Raw genomic sequence first — 23,202 nt, forward strand, 5'->3', positions numbered from 1 at the left:
TAAGGGGTTTTATCTTAGACACACATAAATAATGAATAGGCCATTTCAAAATTTAATTGCCCCGAATTAAATGATTTAAGATAATGTTTCTTTTATAAATTTGTAATAAGGCCAGGGGGCAAGAGGGGGAGGAATACATGAAATAAACCTTTTTCCCTTCCAACAAGCAGGAGAGGAAGAATAGATGGATGATGACCCGGCGAAGAGTATGGCTGCATCTGAAGAGAGAACGCTCAAGAACTACACAGACATACAGGGGCTGAGAAATTAGATGAAGTTTAATCTCTGACTTTTAGATGTAGACAGCTTCAGGACATTCCATATCATCTGTAGTTTGTATTGTACACTCTGAGAGAGAGATAAACATACAGTGAGATGGTGGGGAGACGGCTGGATAGCAGTGTACCTGCTGAGTAGTGTGGTTAAAGCTAGGAGCTTGGATGCTCATACAATAACACTCAGAAACACGTTTGTACTTCTATCTTAGTGAGGACACTTACTGACATAATAGACGGTTAATACTTAACCATCTAAACTTAATGTCTAACCCTTACCTAATTCTAACCCTTAAACCAAGTCTTACCACTAAAACAGCCCATTGAAACATAGAGGACCGGTCAAAATGTCCTCACTCTGTAGGGTCTATTCTTAAAATGGTCCTCACAAAGATATAAGTAGAGGAACACACACACAGTGGTACCGAGGTCTTTATCAAAAGCAGCACAGGTTGGTGAAAGTACATGATTGCATAAAAAAATACAGATTTGTGATGGAAAAGTTACAGATCAAATGTGATAGAAAAGAAGAGCATCATGTGGTCACTTTCACATCCAAGCTCATGTTAACCCAACTCTCATTTTACAATAAGACCCTATACATACCTGGTAGTAACATGCGGGTTTTGTGTTTCGATCACAAGTGGACATCTCTAATTACAGGTGTGCACCCACTCAGATTGGATAGCGATCCGATCACGCCAGACCCAGGTGGTCAGGACCACATGTCTATTCTTTAAGCAGTGTGAACACGAATGTGGTCCTGGCCACATTAATGGACCGCCTACGGTTTTAGCGGAAAATACACTGGAGGCATCATTTAAACTGTAGCAATAGACAGCAACAACAACAGATGCAGTTTTTTCAGCCATGAACGCATCGTCTGTGTTATTTTGATTTCTTCATTTTCTCCCTGCAGCTTCCCGCAATTCATTTCATCTTTGAGAGTATAAATGATGGACAGGTTAGATTATTTGAATATAGGGTGGGGAAGTGAGTTTCGACCTGAGATCCGAAACGCACCCAGAGCTGTCCACTTGTGATCCGACCACAAAAAACACATTAATACCAGATGTGTACTGGGCCTGAGTGGCTGATTTTACATTAGCAAGCGGTGGCTCACAGCAGATATGGGTCTGCTTTTTGGAAGGTTGAATATGCCGAGTTAAAAGGTTAGACAACAAATCAACGGTGGCGTTTCCCCATACAGTATTAACCAACCATTATTTCTGAAAACAGCATCCTAGAGACCAGGGACAGTTCACTTTAATTTCTCCTTAACATTCAGCAGTCTTTTTTTTTTTTAAATATGCACACTGGTCATACTGAGAAGTTCAAGATTTTTGGTGAATACTTAATAGTTATTGTCTTTCTTAGAATTAAATGAGAAGATCATTAACACTCTCACCTGTGTGTTAAGAACTGGAACCCAGGAGGTTTTTAACCTTACATCAATACAGTTTCATGTTCATGTTCATGTTGGGATCTGAGCTAAAAAACATTATTGGACTTATCTTTAAGATGGTCAGTCTAGCAGAGCTTCAGACGCCCTCTGCAGTGAAAAGAAAACTGACAAAAATGTGATGAGCAGTCTCCGTCGGTCAAGCCTTTATGGTTTATGACAGCTGGACATCACTGACATTCTGTTAGCAGTTTGTCAAACATCATTTAAAGGACTCAGAGCAAAGGGTCTAAGATTATCTGATCCAATGAAACAAAACATCAACACCACACAACAGATACTGCTCATCACCTGATTAATAACATCTGTAAGGCAAAGCATGTTGGGGGATGCATCATGTTATTGGGTGGCTTCTCAGCAACAGAGGGAGGGAGACTGGTCAGAACTGAGTGGGGGACGAATGCAGCCAGATACAGACATGTGAGGTAAACAGCCCACACAACACTGGAGTGTCTTAAAGACAAGCCTGATTGTCCTCCATTGTCTAGACTTAAACCCCATAGAACATCTGTGGAGAGAACTAGAGACGTCAGTTCACAGACACTTTACATCCAATCAAACGTAACGTAAGGGGACATCAGTCACAACGAATGAGAGAACTGTCTAAATCCAGGTGTGCAAAGCTTGTAGACTTAACTAAGAAGATTGGAACTGTAACTGCTTCCAAAAAGTCCTGAATTATGGGTCTGAAGAGTTTAGTTAATGGGAGATTTCCGTTTTTAGCATGATGGTTTAGAGAGAGTGTAGTTTGATGGGCAAAATATCAGTTTACATCTACAACCCAATAAGGTCTATAGCCAGTGCAGATCTGTCAGGCTCATGTATCCCTGATCAGTGTTTAAAGCAGAGCTGATAACAGTAACTGATCAGTTAAAACAACAGGCTGTAAATCATATTTACCGTTTGTGTGGCATCTGCACAAAAACGAAGAATGAAAACTGCTAATAGGCTGCAACAAAGCAAGAGCAGGAAGACGAGCTAACAGCACAGTGAGTGTTATCAGTGCTTGTTTCTGATTTGTAGAACTCAACTGACCCCTTTCTCCCCTGAATATCTGTGTCCTTCCATGTTCTACACATCAGACACCACTCAGCAGATGCACTTCAAACTTGGCGGGTGAAAATCTAACGACCACAGGAATAGTTGATTGCATTTGCGGGTACCACGGGTTTGTGTTTTCTTTTCAACTGAGAAAACAATCACAGATGATGTTGCTGATTACACCATCAAAGTAAAGTTCACACTCCAGCTTGACAGGCACTGCACTAGTTGACAAGATAGAGGTGAAGGATGCTAAATACAGTATATGTGAGCTGAAGTGGGACTGCCCAGACAGGTGTACAGGTTTGAGACAAGTGAATTCACCTTCTCAAAACAACCCACTGACCATGGGTCCCTAATTAGCCTGGTTCGTTTTGAACAATGTACCAGGATATTTACTGTTTAACCTCAGAGCAACAAGAGATGACTATTATTCTCTTATCTTCACAGTGAAGTAAATATTGATAATGGGGCTCCACTGTGTTCCTGGTCCAATTTTGTGAGGCTAAACTTTTTCCTTAAACAACACTATTACATCATCATTCTAATGGAAGAGAGACCGTTTTGGGAACAGTAGATTGTCAGAATAAATTAAAATTACACCAACAAGTGTCTCCTGAGCTTTTCAACTACATATCATGCTCTTCATCAGCATTCAGCAGTTTGCTAAATTTCTCCCAAAGAGTTGGTTTAGAAATGTACATGTGACTCAGATTAAATATGAAACTTTTGTGACATGGTAACAAATGGTCATACATGATTGGAGGATGGTAATCTGCTGACAGTTGACCCTGACTGGATTAGGAAGGGGTTAGACTCAGGGAGTCAAAAGATGTCTGGAAAAAGACGCGAGGACATCCAATGCATCGAAAGACATTAGCATATACCTCACCTCCTTCTTTTACGGGTAGGGCTTTCTGAGCCCAGATATTCACCGACCACTCAACTATAATATTCGAACATTTATTCGAACAGTGGGAAAAGATACGTATTCCACCTGTCATGACTTGCTCTGAGGGCAAACACTGTCAGCTTGACCCATTGCATGCCCTCTTCATCTACCAGCAAGTCAGTAATATAACGCAATATAACGTTGTTTTCTTAGGAAAACAGAGGACGCTAACAAGCAAGACGAATTATGGGATTGAGATCCTGTGTCTGCAGGGAGGGTTAATGATAATTGTACATTAAGTGATCAGACTTGAGGAAGCGGCCCTATGATGACCAATTGTTGTGACTTGGGACACCTGAACCAACATGTTCCGATGGAGATGAAATGTGGCCAAAGGCTCAAAGATGAACTCTGTCAAATAGTATCAATCATGTATTGTCAATGTACCACAGTACTGAATGTGGCTCCATAGTATGGTGAGTGATGATAAGTGTTTTCAGTAAATGGGTAAAACTGACAAACCCCATGACCACACACACTATTATAAAGGTCCAATGTAATAAGTGCTAAGCATGAAAGCCTGTGCATCAAATGTGAGTTTTTCAGTCAGTATTGGCATTGTATCAGTGTACAGTTAGTTAACACTGAGTCCTGTATATCGCTGTGTAACACATCAGTCCCTTTAAGTCACATCCAGATACTCACTCTAACATGAACTGAATACAATCATAAAGATACTTTAAAAACAGGAAATAAAACAGCTTTTTAAGATGGGCTGTAGCTACCTAATTGTTATTCAGCCTGAAATTATTTGAAGCAGAGAAAAGAAAAAAAAGAGGCCAGCGATGGTCATAATTCAGCAGCACACCCCAAGATGCTCCATAGAAAATGATTGTCAACTCAAAATAAAGTGGACACGTATGGAGAAAAACTGCAGTAATAAAGCAACGGCTTCACATGTGTACAGAGGGTTTGGCTTTTGTGGAAATAACATTCGCCTAACTCTATTTTGTTTTTTTTATTCATCTGATGATCCGCTGGGACCTGTTCTGCACCCTTCCCACCTGCCACTAAAACCTTTCAGTGCAAACCTACATTTCAAATTTAAACACACACTGATTTGAATGTGAACATCGTTGTTTCTTTCAGCTTTGATATTTCTGAGTCGCTTTAGAGACACAAAAATAAATAAATAGCATGGGCTGTGGCTGTAAGCGGAATATATTTATTCACTCCTTTCTTTGGGAATCTCTTCAGTTCGGCTGGCACTTTGGTCGGCCATTTCCATTTGGCCTTTCTTGTTTGAACTTTCAGTGGAGTCCAAAGCTGAATGAACATCTTTGCTGACCCTCTCCTGAGTCTCCTCCTGCACTGGCTTTCCATTCGCCTCCATCCTGTACACCACCTTCTCCCCATTCAGGAGATGACTGTGCTCTTCCACCTGGATCTCCTGGCCTTCCTCCACCTCCTCCAGTTTGTGGAGGATAATAGGAAGCTTTGCGTCTGGTTCAGTATTCTCCAGCAAAGCGATATCGCTTTCCTCATAGTGAGGCAATGGTGCATCCTCCTCCAGCTTCTGTTGGAAGTGCAGACGTTTAGCTCGTCCACTTGATGACACCTTTTCCAGGATCTGCTTCTCAGCCAGACGCAGCTGGATGGCCACACGGGAGTGCAGGGAGAGATCACTTTTCTCCAGCATGAAGCAGTCCTCCTGTATGAGACCAGGCCAGGAGATAGGAAGCAAAGAAAACAAGAGAACAAAAAAGAAGAATTTCACAAATTTGATTCGGTAGATCTTGTTGGATCTTTGAACAGGATCCTTCAATCCACAGAAGGAGGGGTCCTAAAGTAAACTAAAAACTACCTGGTATCAAAGAGCTGACAATTACACCGTTGATTGTGGCCTTCAACAAAGGTATAAACACTTTTGGCTGTAGACGTGTTCTACAAAATTCAATCCTTACAACCCTAAAATGTATCTGCAAACAGAAAACTCTAATCTAAACCTTTTCAAATAAGTTCAACTCCCGTAAACTGACCTCTGAAGTGGTCTTATAGGTCTTGAGCAGCAGAGCAGCTCGGGTCTCCAGGAAAGTCCACAACTTGATCTCGTTCTCCCAGCTGACAGGGAACTCACTGTTGCCCAGGGTGAAGATCTTATTAATTGCATGGTCTCCGAGCAGGTAGTCCTTTAATTCTTCTGAAATGAAGCTAAATGTTAGCCTCTGTTCAAATGAAACTAAAACATAGATTAAACAGGGACACACTGCCTGCATCACATGTGAATAATGCGTGCAATATGCTTGTGGAATGACTTGGTTTTTATTTTGATGCCAATGTTAACACGTTTTTGGCAACAGAGTTTTGTGTCTCAGAAAAAGTGGTTTGTTTATCTTTCATTGGTCTATGTGGGTAATAACTTCAGTTAAAAATTATCGAAAGAGGAAACAAATATTCTTCTCACATGACACAAAAAATACCTCAAAAGGTGTGAGACTGTGCCTTTTTATGTGATCAGTGTTTCTTTGTCCCATCCTTCTATCAAAGATGTGTGGAGCCATTCATAACCTTCCACACCATCAGACAGTCTTTATCCAACTTCCTGTCATCTCTTCACTTTAACATGGCTTAGTTACATGGGAAGATGAAAGCGCCCTAGTTGTGTGTGCACACTATTCCATCATGTCGCATCTGTTAGGACACACACACACACACACACACACACACACACACACACACACACACACACACACACACACACACACACACACACACACACACACACACACACACACACACACACACACACACACACACACACACACACACACACACACACACACACACACACACGGACCATTTTAGAGATCAACATGCAGCAAAAAAGTGAATAATATATCAAGCGGGGTCATCAAGACGAGTTGTGTGAAAGAGGATGTGGCCTTGTGTGGTTGGGGATTTATGACACCGGTGCTGTTCTGCATACATGCCGATGAATATTGCAAACTCCCAGCGGATTTCTCCTTCCACACATCTGGTGGCCTGCCTTGATCAATTAAGCAGCTTGGGAATGGACAGGCCTAGCTCTTCCCCTTTCCTTCTCCTCTACCTCCACCCCCTCTATGTCTCTTCCCCTCTGCTGGTGTTGCGGAGGAAGCAGTCACTTGGCGTTGGTCCCGGAGGAGCGTCAGATACTGTGGCGGGCTTTGTTTTAGAGTACGATACCAGGTTTGTCGATTGGAGGTTCCACAGGGAATGTCCTGCTGCTGACGTGTGTGTGTGTGTGCATTTCTGTCAGCGTCTTACCTTCCGTCATGCAGAAGACTCTGAGGAAGGCTAGGAGCTGGGCTGAAATGGGGGGTTCATTACAGTGCAGAGCAAAGACACAGGACCTGAAAACAACAGCATACACACCAAGTTACATGTCAATACACACTTCTAAGAAACAAGAGGCCAAATATAATATTTAAATAGGTCCACTGTTTCAATCATATAAAGCATACTACATCCTGGCATTCTAAACAGAAGGCAGAGAATGCCTAAGATGATGAACTTCAACCTCATGTCTGTGATTTGTGAATATGGGCTATACAAATAACAATTCATTGATTGATGTACTTTGTATATTCTTTTAAAAAATCCCTATAAAACACATGAAAAACAAAAATAATGTTAAACTATGTATGAGTGAGATGTCAATTATACAACTATGGATACTGTATTTCAGTTCCCAGTCTATTCGGAACAGGGCCATTAAGGAACACCACAGCTTCCATCACCTTCATCAGAACCTCTTCAAAACTCTGTAAGAGCAGCAGCTCCTAAGTAAAAAATTGGCTGGAATCACAAGTAAGTAAATGGAAAGACGCAGTTAACAACTTGTATTAATGAGATGATTAGTCACAGGGTTAGAAATTTAGCCTGTTTGTTTAATGTTAGATAGTGGAGAAAAACTAAATTATTATTATGCAATAAAAACAGCCAAAGATACTCCCCCATATTTATCAAGTTATGTTATTTTTGTTTACTAATGCAGTGTATTACTGTTATTGTTAATGGTGGAGGGCGGAACTATCATATAAAAAAGATTTCAAACAGAAATGGGCTTCATCTTGTTATAGAAAGTATAGAATGTAAAAGTGAGGCAATATTCTGCTCTGTCGCATCTGTCTGTGAAAATAACGTTAGTGTTGCAGTTTGAAGGACAAAAAATCATTACATTATTCGCCAATCTCTTTCACACAATATTTGTTCCTGCTTGAGCCAAGCGATCGATGTTGCGTTGGGCAGCACAGGGTCGACATTATTACACCACACAAACACATTACAGCCAGCGCACTATTACATTAGTCCTCTGTCCAGCTCAGGGAAATGTCTTTGTTGTGTCTGTGTTTAAAAAAAGTTGTTTTCAATGAACCAATGATTTTTGTTAAAGAACAGTCCGATGTGTTCACTTATTTCCACTTTTTCAGGGAGTAACACAGTTGAGGTGAAATGAGAAAGGAGTGTGATGATAGCAGCCGCTCCACATCTTGACAAGGCCCTGACACTGAGAGTATTAGTGTTTCCTTTGAAAATGATCTACGAGCATATCTGTCAGTTTAATAGAGCGCCCCTGCAACAATGGGGAATGTTTCATTTAATTTCCACTGTTGAGATTTCGACTGTCATCAATAAGAGATTAAAAGGCGTCTGATTAAAAAATGCAGAGCAGAGGATGCTGCATAAAATTAAGAGGCTAATGATAAAATGATTAAACTTCTTGGTGATGAAAGTGTTGGGACTGATGGGAAGTTGATTCTTGGTGGGGAAGAAAAGAAAAAAAAAAAAAAGATATGCTGCAATATTTATATTATGTTTCAATTATGCCGAAGGGGAGGCCTAATTGGTTGAAATATCTATTGTTGGAAGACAAACGTGCACCACGGTTATATGAAGGATACATGGAGTTGGTCGTGAGCCTCGAGCTCCCCTTGACCCATATTAAAGACTTCAGAGTAAAATGCTTCAGGCTTAGTTTGCAGTTTCAGTCACTCATTAGAGCTGAACCCATCTTTGCAGATAAGAAGCAGAAGAGGAGGAATTGTTGTCCTTTTCAAATAAACACTTGTGTAGAGTGTCATTAAGGAGGGTTTGGACGTACGCTGGGATGCCGGCTCGCGCCAATACTTCAGCCTTCATGGCGTACAGGCGCTCGCTCTTACTGACACCCAGCTTGATCTTCACTCGGTCATGGGCGTTGTCCTGGTAGAAGAAGCCGTTGTGGATGACAAACTCAGCATTTGACCTGGTGCCATAGAAGATGTAGATCTACAAACAGAACATGAAATAAAAAATTTCAAAAAAAATATTTATATCAGTTTTCATCCTCTGCAGGCTGTCTGTCGAGAAGAGATGGTTACACAGACGCATGCAGGCACGCACAGATTTCATGTGTGTGATCTCTGATGCAAACAAGGACAATGAAATAATCTTTACATGAACAGAAAATATCCCTAACAGACGTGGATAGAAATTAGTGAAGCATTTTACATGAAGTTTGTAATGTGTGAGAGGAGTAAGAGCAGGAGAGGAAATGCCACAGTCCCTCAGAATCGTCCTTGCGGTAATGAGAGCAAGGCAACAAGGGACTCTCTCTCTCCTCCATACTTTTAGCTGGCTCTCTTCTCACTTTGCTAAGCTGCTGACATCAGTAGCACTGATAAGGGGTGTGTGTGCAGAATGAGTTGCATAGAGAGACAGCAAAGTATGAGCAACAGTAACCTGTTCATTCTCCTTGTAGTCCTGCAGCGCCACACATTCACATCGGTCGTCCTCCAGGTTGTACCCAGTGGTGATCTGCAGATCAAGAATTACCTTTACTCATCAATCCTCACCGCTGCTCAGAAAACATTTTCTATGTTCATCAAAACAACGTCTTCCACTCACCAGCGGCCAGGACTGTTTTTATTAATTAATTTTATCTTGCGATAGTGAAACTGCTCAAACTGCTAAGCTCATTGTTGGAACTGTTGGGTTACTAAATAATCTATAAGGTCGCGACCTGAATATATAAAGTGCCTCGAGATAACGTATTTTATGATTTGCCACTATAAAAAATTAAATTGATTGAAAGTACTGGAACATGTACATTTATCACAATACATGGACAAAGTGTCCACAGGTTTCAATATAAGAGCCTTAAAGCCTTGTTTGTAACCCTAGCAACTGTCCAAAAAACGTCCATCAATATAAAATAGTGTGTGTATTTATGTTTACCAGTCCATTTGTGTGGTTACACATGTCCCACAGGGGGATGAGAGCCAGAGTGACGCGGCTCCCGTCCTCAGTCGGGATCTGGTTCTGACGGGTCATCACTGAAGACACCGCCCACCTGTCACATACATCGACTTATCACTGCTCAGTACTGTTGCGTTTATTTACTCCACTGGCATGGATCATGTGATCAGTGTGAGAGGGAGAGTTTTTCAAATCAACTCTGGTATTACCATGTAGAGAGAAGGCTTGCATCCGATGAGGAGGGAGAGAGATGGAGTGAGAACAGAGGAGGTAAAGATGGAGGGAGAAGAGGGACTGAGGGCCTGGTTCTCTCATCAGATCATTCTGTTATATTACAACTGGACTTACTGAGATCTGGGAACAATCAGACAGGCCTTTAAACCATCCTTGGTGAGCATCATCGTGTACCACTACTGATGATAACCGTAATTTTTTCTCAAAGTAGTAATTAATATCATGTTAATTATACATATCCTATAAAATACATATGCAATAATTCTAGTAATAATCCAGTGCCTTGTATCTGTCTATGATTTCCTCCCTTGTAAATGAATCAGCTGACAGCTATTCAATATTATGTTATATGATATACTATAAATAATAATAGTTTATGAAATTTAAAGAGGGGGGGGTGAAATTATGTGAAAATACTGAACTGTCATGCAAAACGAAAGGATCGCGAGCATGCGAACACTAGGGTGCTCGCAATCCCCCCCCCCCCCCCCCAAGGTTGTTGTGAAAAAATGACCATAATACATTGAAATGATATTACACATTTGGTATAGTCATTAATCATAATTTTTAAATCCTTATTTATGGATAAAATACTACATTTGTGGGGCTTTCTTCCAGCTTGCCGGTGAACCACAAGGCATTCTGGGTACCCCTAGGTTTGAAGTGAGGGTGTGAAAAATCTGTTTGGAGGGGTTAGGAGCCTACCCCTCCGGCCCAACAGGTATTGGGACAGTATACCCTACACGTGAATAGGCCTGTCACGATAACACATTTTTCTGTGCGATTAATTGCCCCAGAAATTATAGCGATAAGCGATAATATTGCCGTTTTGACACCATTTTCAACTTATATAATGATAATGGCATAATAATGCAAGTACACCCTTTCGAAGATCAATAAACTTTTATTTTTAAAGAACACTGGAACTGGACATCTGGAAGACATTTAAGAAAGACTTTTTTATTGCCAAATATATGAACTGTTTAAAGTAGATTATAAATATAAATAAATACAAAAACTTTTTAACTTAAAACTATGAATAATATATGAACTGTTAACAAAAGTTTACACTATACTTAAATAAATAAAAATAAATACAAAACAGACGCACTCTGACTCGTGACTGACTTCGGTGCCTGAGCCAATTGAGACCCCGTGTCTCCGCGGAGACCCCTGTGTCAGACCGCTCGGAGACCCCCGTGTCTCCGCGGCTGGGGCTGTCGCAGGCAAGCTTCCGCCCGCCTTCGTCCCCCCGAACGCTTTTGTGAAACCTTTCTCGCCGTGGTCTCCGTTCCTCCCGCCCCGAGCCTTTCCAAGCCGACCCGGAGCCGTCGCGGCGCACCACGGAGGAAATGCCCCCGGCGGGGGGGGGCCAGCGCTTGGGAGAGGGCTCGCGAGGAGATCCTCCCACACCTGCACGGGAGCCCTGACGCACGCGGGGCGCGAGCAGCGCGGAGACAAGAGTCTGTCCACCGGCAGCCGCGGCCGACTGCCGGATGGGATCTGCATCGATCTCATTTTTAGCCTTATGCGAGCGGAGTTGACGGAAATCCGTCATAGCGACGGAAAACTTTAATCCCTGAATTTATTGCAGCCGGCAAAAAATTATCGCTCATTTTAATTTATCGCGCAATTAATTGATTTATTGCATATCGCGACAGGCCTACACGTGAATGCGCAAAACGAAGGGGAAGGGCTAAGGGGTAAGGCCAGGGGCTGAAATGGGATTGGGCCTAACTCACTCCTTAAAGAAAAGTTCCAGTGTTTCTAGATCTTATCAGAAAACTGTGAGAATATTAACCAGTTATCTGTACTAAACCAAAATTACTCCTCTGCATTTGTTCCAGTTAAATGAGCAATACAGAAAACAAGCCCCATCCAACACCCAGACACAAACACTGACCTGTAGTCATCAAATGTGAAGCTGTCCTTCAGGGCCAGTTTGGTGGCTGCAGGATGAGTCTGGGGATGGAGGAAAGAAGGTGGATGAAAGGAACAAGTAAGAGAGAAGAAAAAAACACATATCAGTGAGAGGAATTTCATTATGCAGGTATGCTTGGGAGTGAGGGTGGGCTGCCTACATGTGTGTATATGTGTGTGGTCCGTTAGTGCAGTGTGACACTCGCTCCCCACCATACATCACTGTCAACTTAATTTGTTGTGGCCAGCAGCAGTCATAAATCTGCCTCATCAATTTGGGCCTGAAACTGTGGGCGTGTTTGTGTGTCCAATGTTGCCACCGGCACCTAACCCAGCCATTTAAAAAGTGTCCTGAGCTTAAGCAAGAGAAAGAGAGAAAGAAGAGAGAGAGAGAGAGAGACACTATGTTAAACAGAGACCCTCAGTATGCCGCCTTTGCTTGTTTGCAATGAACCACAAACCCCAAGTCCTGTCATTCTTGAATCAGAAACATATTGATGATGACTTGTATCACAGCAACGGCGGCATCCTGTCCCACCATTCGATCCTGGCTCAGTGACTATCTCTCCTTCCAGAATGAAGGTGGAATAATAGTGTTGGTACTTTTGATAATTAACGGCTGGGCAAAAAACTTTGAGCAGGCTGTGTAAGCGAGCAACTGAAACAACAGTGAGCTCCTGACAATAGCTTTGGTAAAGCTTCAACTAATGTTTAGGAAAACTCACACACTATACAGAAGGAAGGACTTTACCTATAATACCATAACACCTCCATGTTAGTGAATTTGACAAGGACCAAACTAAAAAGTCGAAGTACACATCCAGGGTAAGGCTTTCCCAACCATGATCTCACTATCAACATCCACAACTCTGTGGTCGCCCTCACCAAGACCACGAGGAACCTGGGTGTGAAATTTGACAGTCAACCTATTGCCAACATTACTGCAACAACCAGTCTGTGTTGTTACATGTTGCAAAACATCAGCAGAATACGTCCCCCTCTCACTCAGAAGGCGGCACAGGTTCCGGTCCAGGCTCTTATCATCTTACACCTTGACTACTGCAACTCCCTCCTGGCTGGTCTACCTGCTAATGCCGTCCGACCTCTGCAGCTCATCCAGAATGCAGCAGCTTGACGAGTCTTCAACCAACCTAAGTTCACACGACTCCACTCCTCTGCTCCCTTCACTGGTTACCAGTGGCTTCCCGCATCCGCTTCAAGACACTTGTTCTTGCATACAGTGCTGTGAACGGATCGGGTCAAGTCTATATCTATCTCTGTATCTATCATTTAAAGTAAAGCCAATGTTTGTCACTTTCATTTATGTAAAAATAAATTAATATTAAATAGAAAACAACAGAAACCTGGACATAAGGTACATTTCATGAATAGATTTTTGTAAATGATGGGCTAAAAATAGTCCTATGGTCTTTGAACTTCTTAAACACAACTGTGTCTCATGCTAACTGCATTCACCACTTCTCCGAAATACACACGCGCACGCACGCACTCAGACTCACACCTCAGGGTAAAATAGAGTGGTCACATCATATTTTACCTCTGGAGGTGAATGTTTGCCATGTTTGTGTGTGTAGAAGTGTGTTACTAAAGCGTGTTCAGAGGTGACACTGATTCATCTTTACAGGTGAGTGTGGAGGATCAGGCTTGTCAAGTTAAACAAAGTGACCAGGCTTGTATCTCTCTCTCTCTCACACACACACACACACACGTGGGCACGCACGCACACGGTTTGTCTCTCTCTTACACTGTCTGTGGCTATTGACTTTAATTTGACTGCCACTAATGGCATATACACTTTTCAGTGGCGGCAGCAATGTACTGGTTTTTCTCACACCCACCAAGAGATGCTCACTTCCCACAACAAATTTAGTTAGATTTGGTCACATCCACAGCCAACATATATATATTCACATAATTATCAAGTATCCAGTTTTCAGGCGTTGATTCATTGTAGAGCCGTGTACAGTGCTTTTTGCCTGCTTTAGCTCTCTCTCTCTCTCCCTCCCACTAACAAATACATTGACTTGTCTGTCCCAGTCAGACTGGCCATTACGGCTGCAACTAACGCCTATTCTGCTAGTTGATTAGTCATCGATTATTGAAACGATTAATCAACTAATCGGATTATGATTGACATAAATTCTCAACACGCGCTATGACGTAACCAATGATTCGTCTGCGACTATTTGGATCCAACCGTATCAATGGACCATCAAAACATCCAGAAAATGTTAAGTGTCATCGGCAGAGCGAACGCGGCATAACATCAGTATTTTGTGTGCTATACCTGCCTATGTTACAGCAGGCACAAAAAAGCTCACCATAACACCTACCCTCTCTGTGTACCTGTCATTCAGGGGCACGTCAGAAAATGAGTTCACGTTCACAGTAAAACATCATGTATGTGTATTCACTGTCACATGTCTGTCACTGTCAGACTGGCAAAATTATTACCGCCACTGCTTCAGGAGCAGGACAGAAGCACATTAGACCCAGTTGGCTGTTACCATGTTGGAGTATCCCTTTAGGAACCTCCATCACCACTGCCCCTTACTGCTGCACCACACCTTACCTGAATCATGCACATTAATTTGTTGCTGTTATAAATGCATCTGAGTGGAGAATCTCTTACTGCATTGTGCATGTGTTAAAGTAAACCTCTGGACAAAGTCAAGTCCCTACTCTCCGGAGAACTTCTGTCAAACCATTCCCAGCACAGAAACATACAAATCTAAATCCACATGGCAATTAAGTGTGTACAAAGTGAAGGTGTCTGAATACTTTCTTAAGCCAGTGTAGATCAATGTGTGGCTGATTACTTACACATACAGGAAAGACAGAGGACAAGGAGGAGGTGAGACGGAGTAAAATAGACACAGAGGCAGACACACACACAGAAAGACATGCAGCGAGCGAGCGAGAGAGAGAGAGAGAGAGAGAGAGAGAGAGAGAGAGAGAGAGAGAGAGAGAGAGAGAGAGAGAGAGAGAGAGAGAGAGAGAGAGAGAGAGAGAGAGAGAGAGAGAGAGAGAGAGAGAGAGAGAGAGAGAGAGAGATTTTGAGGAAGGTACATTCAGGTCAATTCAATTCAAAGCCAATGTGACAAGCTAATTTTCTAGCCCGGTCATCTTAGGAGGAGTAGGGACGCAGGGACAGAGTGAGGGGGCTATGTAAGTGTGTGTGTCTGTGTGTGTGTGTCTGTTAAGAAAGGCGATGTATCAAAGATGATGGGACTGGACACACACACCTTGATGAGCCCTCCTCTCTCAGTCCCCATCTCAAGCCAAGTGCACACACAGCTCTTTGTTTCTGTGTGTTATGAGAAAATCTCCTATCCTGATAGACAGTCAAACTCTGAGCGTCATTTTTAAATATGACACTGTACCAACGACAGTAACTGTTATAGTGCTGTCGCAGGCATCTTATAATGCCTTAATGCTAATGAAATAATAATGTCATTGTCACTTTATCTGTTCATTATTTTCCCAATTAACAGATTCATTATGTTGGTCTAGAAAATATCAGAAAACTGTGGAAAGTGACCATTCAAACTTCCCAGAAAGCTATATTCATGTTTCCTTTTTACGCAACAATAGAATATCCAGAGACAACACACTAATCCACAAACTGTAAAATAACAATAAATATTCAATCCATACAATTGACAAGCTGCAACATAAATTACCAATATGAATGAAATGCCTGTTTAAATAGTTGATATTACATTTTTTGTAGGGAAGCTCATCAATTAAATGATTAATTGTTGCAGCTCTGGTAGTGACTATAACACCTCATACAATACAGTAACAATATATTACACAGAATATGCTACTTTAATCTATTTCTAGTTCTCTATCTAGATACACAAGTATTCTGTCATTATTATATATTCTGTCCCTCTTGTTGAGGTTTAAGGGCAGAGGATGTCACACCTTCTTAAGTCCTATGAGACAAATTGTGATTTGTGAATATGGCCTATCCAAATAAAATTTGATTTGATTTGACTTAAATCAAACATAAGATCTTGGCAACGTCTGGGCTTGCTCCTGATGATTCAGTGGATGGTGTCCTGAGGGATCTACTCCTAGACCTGGACCAGGGCATCATTGAGCTCATGGACAGTCATTGGCAGTACTTGGGAGCGTCGCATACGCTGATACAAAACATCCCAGAGGTTCTCACTTGGATTTAGGTCAGGAGAACGTGAGGGCCAGTCAACAACATCAATGCTTTTGTCATCCAAGAACTGTCTAAGCACTCTGGCAACATGAGGCCGGGCATTGTCCTGCCCCAGGATGAACCCAGGGCCCTCTGCAACAGAGTAAGGTCTGACAATCACTCTGAAGATTTCATCCCGGTACCTACAAGCAGTCGGGGTACAATTGCCTATGACATGGAGGTCTGTGAGACCCTCAAAAGATATGCTTCCCCAGGCCATCACTGACCCACTGCCAAGCCGGTCATGCAGGACGATGTTACAGGCAACATAACGTTCACGGCGGCATCTCCAGACTCTTTCACGCCTGTCTCATGTGCTCATTGGGAACCTGCTCTCATCTGTGAAGAGAACGTGGTGCCATTGGCGGACTTGCCAATTCTGGTGTTCTCTGGTGAATGCCAATCGAGCTGCATGGTTCTGGGCTGTGAGCACCGGTCCCACTACATCAGGCTCTCATGCCACCCTCATGGAGTTTGTTTCTGACAGTTTGGTCAGAAACATGCTCACCAGAAGCCTGCTGGAAGTACTTTTGTAGGGCTCTGGCAGTTCTCCTCCTGTTCCTCCTCACACAAAGGTGCAGATACCGGTCCTGCTGCTTCTAAGGCCCTGTCCAGCTCTCTTAGTTTGTGTAATGGCCGGTCTCCTGTTATCTCCTTTATGCTCTTGAGACTGTGCTGGGAGACACAGCAAAACTTCTAGACAAGGAGAGAGCAATTGTCTGTGGCTTACCACATGCAAAACCATTCCCATTTTGGATCTTGCTTTTGCCTCTCTACTGCACCACTTTGTTTTGCAACAAAACAAGTGCAATTCATTCACAATCACTTGTGCTCCTAAATAGACAGACACATATATTATGTCATCAGAAATATATGTTCTGTCATTGATATAAGATATGATATGAAGTGATACTGTGTTTGACAGTATCAGGTTTAATACTCATTATTATCCCACACTAGATGCTTTCATCAGATTATTTAAAATCACATAGTTAGACCTTGAGAGAGCTGCCAATCACTGCAATAGCATTTCCCACTATTAGAGACTGCAGTTTTTTCAGCTGTGCTTCTCAGGCATAACATTTTGATGTGAAGAACTCAGAGCCCATTATTACTTTTATTTGAGCTGCACCTCGAATTAATTTTATTGTTTCCACAACAAGATCTGAAACCTCACACAGGGAAAACTAAAAAAAAAACCATCTCACATGTGCTCGCTGACTGTTTAAGGAATTTATCTTCTGACAAACCTGACTTAGTATTAACAGGGTTAACATATCACCTGTTTGCTTAGAAATATCCCATTTATCTTTTAAGATTATTTATTGATCCCTGTGGGATTGATCACTGAGGTTTCAGGCAAACATAACTGTACAATATGTGTTCACAAACAACATTACACTCCCAGATTATAAGCAGGAAACTTCACCTTCAGCTTCATTGACAGCCTATTAGCTTTATAACCACTTCATGACAACAGTTCAGCTCATCATCCACACATGACTATTCAGGTAAATCTGGTTACTAATAGAACACTATTCATACATAAACAGTACAACTACGAATCACAGTAGCTGACTGATTGGTCGGTACTGTAGTAGTTTGAATAAAAGACTTCAAACTTTGCAGAGCTGGTCAGAATCACAACAGTAAGAAAGCCAAGGGGGTTCCGACCATGAGTCTGAGTCTTCATGTTTATCAGAAATGATTATCTTCATGAATCAGAAGAACATGATTGCAATAAAAGTATTTACAAAGGGGGATTTGTGACAATCTACACTGAGCTTGTTTCTCTGGCTCACTGACCATTTAAAACACAACACTCCCACCTAGTGGAGTTTATCAAAACTGCACTGTACAGTAAGAAATAACGAATAACTATAGCTTCTCTTCTACATTAATTAATTATTTATATTTGACACAATGTTATGTAATATTATGTAATAAACTGAAATAGACAAATAATTAACCAAACACACGCTATTGAGTTTTTCAATATTAAATAACATTCAGTCTTCTGACTGTTCATCATATTACTGATATGTAGCTGCTAACAGAAGAGGAAGACTGATTCCTTTCACCATGCTGCACTCTTATAATGGGAAATTAGCATATTTTGTGATCACTATCCTACTAGCTGTTATCTGGGCCTGTTGACAAGTATTTCATCATTTAGCACAATCTCTAAATCTTATTCCATGTTGGCACAATGAGACTACTGATGAACTCTGATGAAGCTTCAGTTTAATCTTTTCCCACACTGATCTTATAATATAAATCACTGTCATATTTATATCACACTATGATTAAAGGAAGTTTATGCCACTAACCTCAGTTCAATTTTGTACATTCTCTACCCTCTAATGGCCTTAATTGTTGCTAAAAGGGATAGTTCACCGAAAAATAAATATGCACTTATAATCTACTAACCACTGTGCCGATGAAGGGGTGGGTGAAATGTTTGAGTCCACAAAACACTTTTAGAGTTTCAGGGGTAAACAGCGTTGCAGTCAAATCCAAAACAATTGCAGTAAATTGTGACCAATTCTTTAATAGTAAAAGACAACAGAAAAAAAAAATGCCACCATACCACTCCTGTGGTGTCATCATACATTATGTTTTTAGCCTAAATGTCCGCTGTGATCCACGCACGAATGCAGCTCCAGAGGAGGACATAAGAGAACATTAAGGCTAAAAACGTGGTGTAAATTGATAGTTGATGATTCAAGTCAAATTTGAATGTCCAGACACTTGGACACATCTTAAGTTCACAACAGACAGTTACTCACTGCACATACTGCTGGTTAAATCTGAATCTCCCACGCATATGAATATATAAAACTGTGCAAAACCTTGGCACCAACTCACACCTGTTTGTTTCAGGCTGCAAACACAATTTGATGAAAGAAAATCTGTTCAGTAAGCATTCTGTAACATCACATGCCTTTGATTATGTTCTGGCCCACAATCTACTAGCTGAGAAGAAAATGGACCCCTGCACTCGATCAAAATGGCAGCAAGCCTTCACACCTCCACTAGTCCCCCCTTTGGCAAAGCAGCTCCTGCAATAGGTGCATTATGACGCCGAGATAAGACTTTGTTTTGTTGAGTAAGATGTGGGCGAAGTTGGGAACAGTCACTGCTCTGAATGCGTCAAGTGTCAGAGCATCATCGATGAGTTCAATATTCTTCTCTGGGATGAAAGCAAAAGATGACACTGATGAGAAACCTGAGAGCTCAATCTGCAAATCAGATCAGGTCATTCTTGCACAGGTACAGGCGAACCTTAGTGACCATGGTGACATGTTTTGTTCTCAACTGTAAAGACCAAATGTTTGATTTCACTGCTGCACTGATTGACGCCTCTCAGCATCATCTCAGGCTCATGGGTAATATAATATGTAGACCTATCCCAAGATAACAGACAAAACACTGTAAAATTGTCAGGAAACGTACTGTGTTACCATGGTTGGTAGAAATATGAAATGGTAGTACAGAATGGGAAAAGTGGTCACTCACACTTCACAACTCTGACATGACTCAAAAGAATTGAGTCATGTGAAATAGACCAACACAAGGCCTTCAACAAAAAAACTTAAGAATTTAATTATAGCTGTCAAAATTAACGTGTGGGGGATGACTAATTTGTGAAATTAACGGTTGAATTTTTTTTACCGCGACTCAATCGCTCAGAGCGACACACGCAGTGAGATCAGAGTTCATTCACATTAGGCAGCAGTTCAGTGACTTTGTAGAATGGTGAAACATAGAGTTGCTCTGGTCACATCTGCTCAGTGATCAGTGCCACTGCTTCATGATCAGAGTAGAAGCTGCAGCTGGTTTGTACAGAGCTGGAGTTTCTGTGTCCTGCTCCACTCTGCTCTCACTGAAACAAATAAACACTCATCACTAGTTATCAGGAACTGATCAGCACATGAAGTAACTTAGTGTTTGTTTGATTCGTTCCAGAGTTTATGAGGCTGCATTTAAACATCATGAAAATGACTCGTCAACATTTTGTGCTCAGTAGCACACAGTCACTAAAATGATGAACGAAAATCTTCAATGGATAGCTGTGCCCGAATCATTCCTTGATAGGCCAGCCACACACAGAGCTCTTCCCCTGCACAGAGCCTATAAAAAGATCACTGCTGCTGCAGCAGCAGTGCCACAAGACACAATCATGTCGTTGTCACAGCCACTCTGTCCAATGGGATACTAACGTGTAACATCATTATCTATGATCATATTTTGTCACCATCCACTGGCCAAGTCAGACTGCACCCAGCCTGGCTTGACGCACACGGAGCAAGTGCTCCTGTCCCCCAGCCGATTGAGTGAGTGAAAGCCAGGGGGCTCACACAAGCTCCTCTGGCTGAGTCACCGAAGAACTTGTTCTGAATAGTTCTCTTACTCTTGTGATCAAAAACATTGATCGGAAGCTCAGTTCAAGGCGGTTCTGGAAATAGATTTCCAATAAACAATAAATGTAGCAACTTCTGATCCATCCATATCCATGTCAGGCTTAAAATACCAACGTTGTTGCCCACTTCCGGCTTAAGTCCCGCCGGCCACCAAGTACGGATACGGATCCAGATAATTTAGATACAGAGACAGGTGTACTCGCTCATCCCTAATAGTGACTACAACTATGTACCAACTGTGTGTATGTGTGTGTATGTGGGTGTGAGTCTCCACCGACCTGGACCAGTTTATAGAAGTAGGCGTACTGCCGTGCAGTGTTTTTATACTGGCTCAGAACATCCTGCACGGCCTGTGTACCCAGCAGCAGCTCCACTTCGTCCTGCTGGTAGTAAAGCGGCGTGTCATACTCCTGGGGAAGAGTGTGGATGTATGGCAGCCACTCGGAAGCCGTGTTGGCCCGCTCACAGAGCAGGTGGAGGGCCAGTGTCACATTGCCCATGGCCTGTAGGATGCGGTCCTGGCTGTACAGAGGACCTGAGGCCCAGAGAGTACAGTCAGATGCAGGACAACAGTGGTCTGAGCAGCCTGAACAACCATGGTGTTGTTGTGTTGTAGTGAAAAGTGAAGAAATGTTCAACTGTGGTGGAACAGAATACAGTAGCCACCCAAGACACGGATTTCCAGAACGACATCTAGATTAAAACCTTCTAGAATATTTTTCAATGTAATGAGAACCTATGTCAAAATGGAATATTTATTTCAACCATTGATGTAGTTGTTTGCAAAGATTTCTCAGGGGAAATTATATTAGTAGATTTTTGAAGTGAAAATAAGTCAATCAAACCTCCGTAAACAGTTGAAAAATTAAGCTTTGTTCTTGTTTGTTTCATCTACTTAAAAAACTAAAAGCATTTTGAACATCAAAGTAGTATTTACATTGTTAATCTAGTCTGTAGCGGCCCGCCATATTCTAATTTGTCCCACCAGTTTCATAATGATTTCATAATTTTTACACTTTTCATAATAAGAGATGTCTAACTTGGTGTTGTACTCGGTTGTCTCACTGTATAGCTGTGTGGAGCACCTTTTGCAGCATTTTATTGTCCAAAAAGTTGGCACAACTACTGTGGCATGCAACATACAAATTATGTCTCTCACTTGAGATCTTCTTTTTCACTCTTCAATTTATGTATCTATCACTCTGGATCTGTTGCGTGTGAGCCCGGCCCTTGTGCATGCATATTTGCACATTCACGCACTACAGCCATAGAATGAAATAATTCTGTGGAAAAAGCTGCCAAGTAAATGAACCTGTTACTCAAAAACGAAACAGGTTCTTCCTTCACGTCCCGCCCTTTGATAAAATGTCAAGCAAGTCTATAATTTGCAAACAAACAAACAAACACTGATGAAAAATTAACCTCCTTGGCAAAGATAGGACTTGTATTTTCTTCCATATTAAAAAGGATGGCCAGACCTTTGCACAACTGTATATGTAGCCTTGACAGGTATTATGTTATGTAACATTAAAGAAGGTACTTAACATGAGGTAGTTTTTCTTTTCTCCTACAGTAAGTCGATCAGATTTGCTCTAAGAAGGATGCAGGTTCCTCACAAACACTTTTATTAAAAGAAATGAGCCCATCATAAAAAGTTCTTACCTAGAGCAGAGTTCTGAGCTGACTCTACTGTCATCAGCATCTTCCTGGGAATCCACAGGAACAGTTCCTCTGCCTGCACCATGCACATAAACATGAAATTCAAGGATCAGATGTAGGAATGGGAAGTAAATGGAATCTTCACTCCTTTAACAACTATTTCCTAATACATGATCAGCTTGTGGCATTCTTGGACTAGACTAGAAATACGGATCAGCAGACACTAGAAGTTATTTAAAAAAAAAAAAATAATAATAATAATAATAATTAATTAAGCTTTCAGGCTCACCTTGATGTCCATGGTGGCTCGCAGGCCGTAGCCCTCTGTGCCAAAGTTGGTCACAGTGAAGCTGTCACAGGAAGCTCCATTTTCCTCAGCCCAAGACATCAGTTCTGGGAAGTAATCCTCTCTACTACCCTCAAACACCACTGACATACCTGAAAACACATACAATGTGTAAGATAATTCACTTCAACTTTAAAGACATGAAATAGTGAAACCAATTCTGTATGTGTGTACATGTCCTCACCCTTCTGTTTCTTGCGGATCTTTTCAACCAAGCCTCTAATTTGGGTGTACTCCTCCCACTCCTTACCAGCAGAGGGTGCGGCACTGCTACATTCTGGGAAAACATAGGGTAACCATAAACATGTAGGCTGAAGCATATACACACCATGATACCATGTTAACCTGCAACTACATAAAAGCATAAGTGAACCACAGCAGCACAGAGAGCACATCAACAGTGACTGTGAAACCTGAAAACCGTGAAGTATAA

The 23,202-nt window shown here is 41.7% G+C and overlaps 1 protein-coding gene across 3 annotated transcripts in view; it reads right to left on the reverse strand.

Moving 5' to 3' along the window:
- Window positions 1-260: 260 nt before the first annotated feature.
- setd3 (SET domain containing 3, actin histidine methyltransferase) overlaps window positions 261-23,202 on the reverse strand; it is a 28,701-nt gene continuing 5,759 nt past the window's right edge. For 2 of the 3 annotated variants that reach the window (XM_061082473.1, XM_061082475.1), the window contains exons 3-13: window positions 22,954-23,046; window positions 22,713-22,861; window positions 22,427-22,499; window positions 21,043-21,299; window positions 12,087-12,145; window positions 9,929-10,043; window positions 9,434-9,508; window positions 8,814-8,980; window positions 6,977-7,062; window positions 5,710-5,870; window positions 261-5,381 (exon numbers count right to left, since the gene is read on the reverse strand). In XM_061082473.1, the coding sequence (XP_060938456.1) occupies window positions 4,896-5,381; window positions 5,710-5,870; window positions 6,977-7,062; window positions 8,814-8,980; window positions 9,434-9,508; window positions 9,929-10,043; window positions 12,087-12,145; window positions 21,043-21,299; window positions 22,427-22,499; window positions 22,713-22,861; window positions 22,954-23,046 (1,721 nt within the window). In that variant the 3' untranslated portion in view covers window positions 261-4,895. The remainder of the gene's footprint in view (window positions 5,382-5,709; window positions 5,871-6,976; window positions 7,063-8,813; window positions 8,981-9,433; window positions 9,509-9,928; window positions 10,044-12,086; window positions 12,146-21,042; window positions 21,300-22,426; window positions 22,500-22,712; window positions 22,862-22,953; window positions 23,047-23,202) is intronic. The other variant, XM_061082476.1, reaches the window with a different exon arrangement.

This window comes from Limanda limanda, chromosome 12 (assembly GCF_963576545.1).
Source record: "Limanda limanda chromosome 12, fLimLim1.1, whole genome shotgun sequence".
NCBI classification, from domain to species: domain Eukaryota; kingdom Metazoa; phylum Chordata; class Actinopteri; order Pleuronectiformes; family Pleuronectidae; genus Limanda; species Limanda limanda.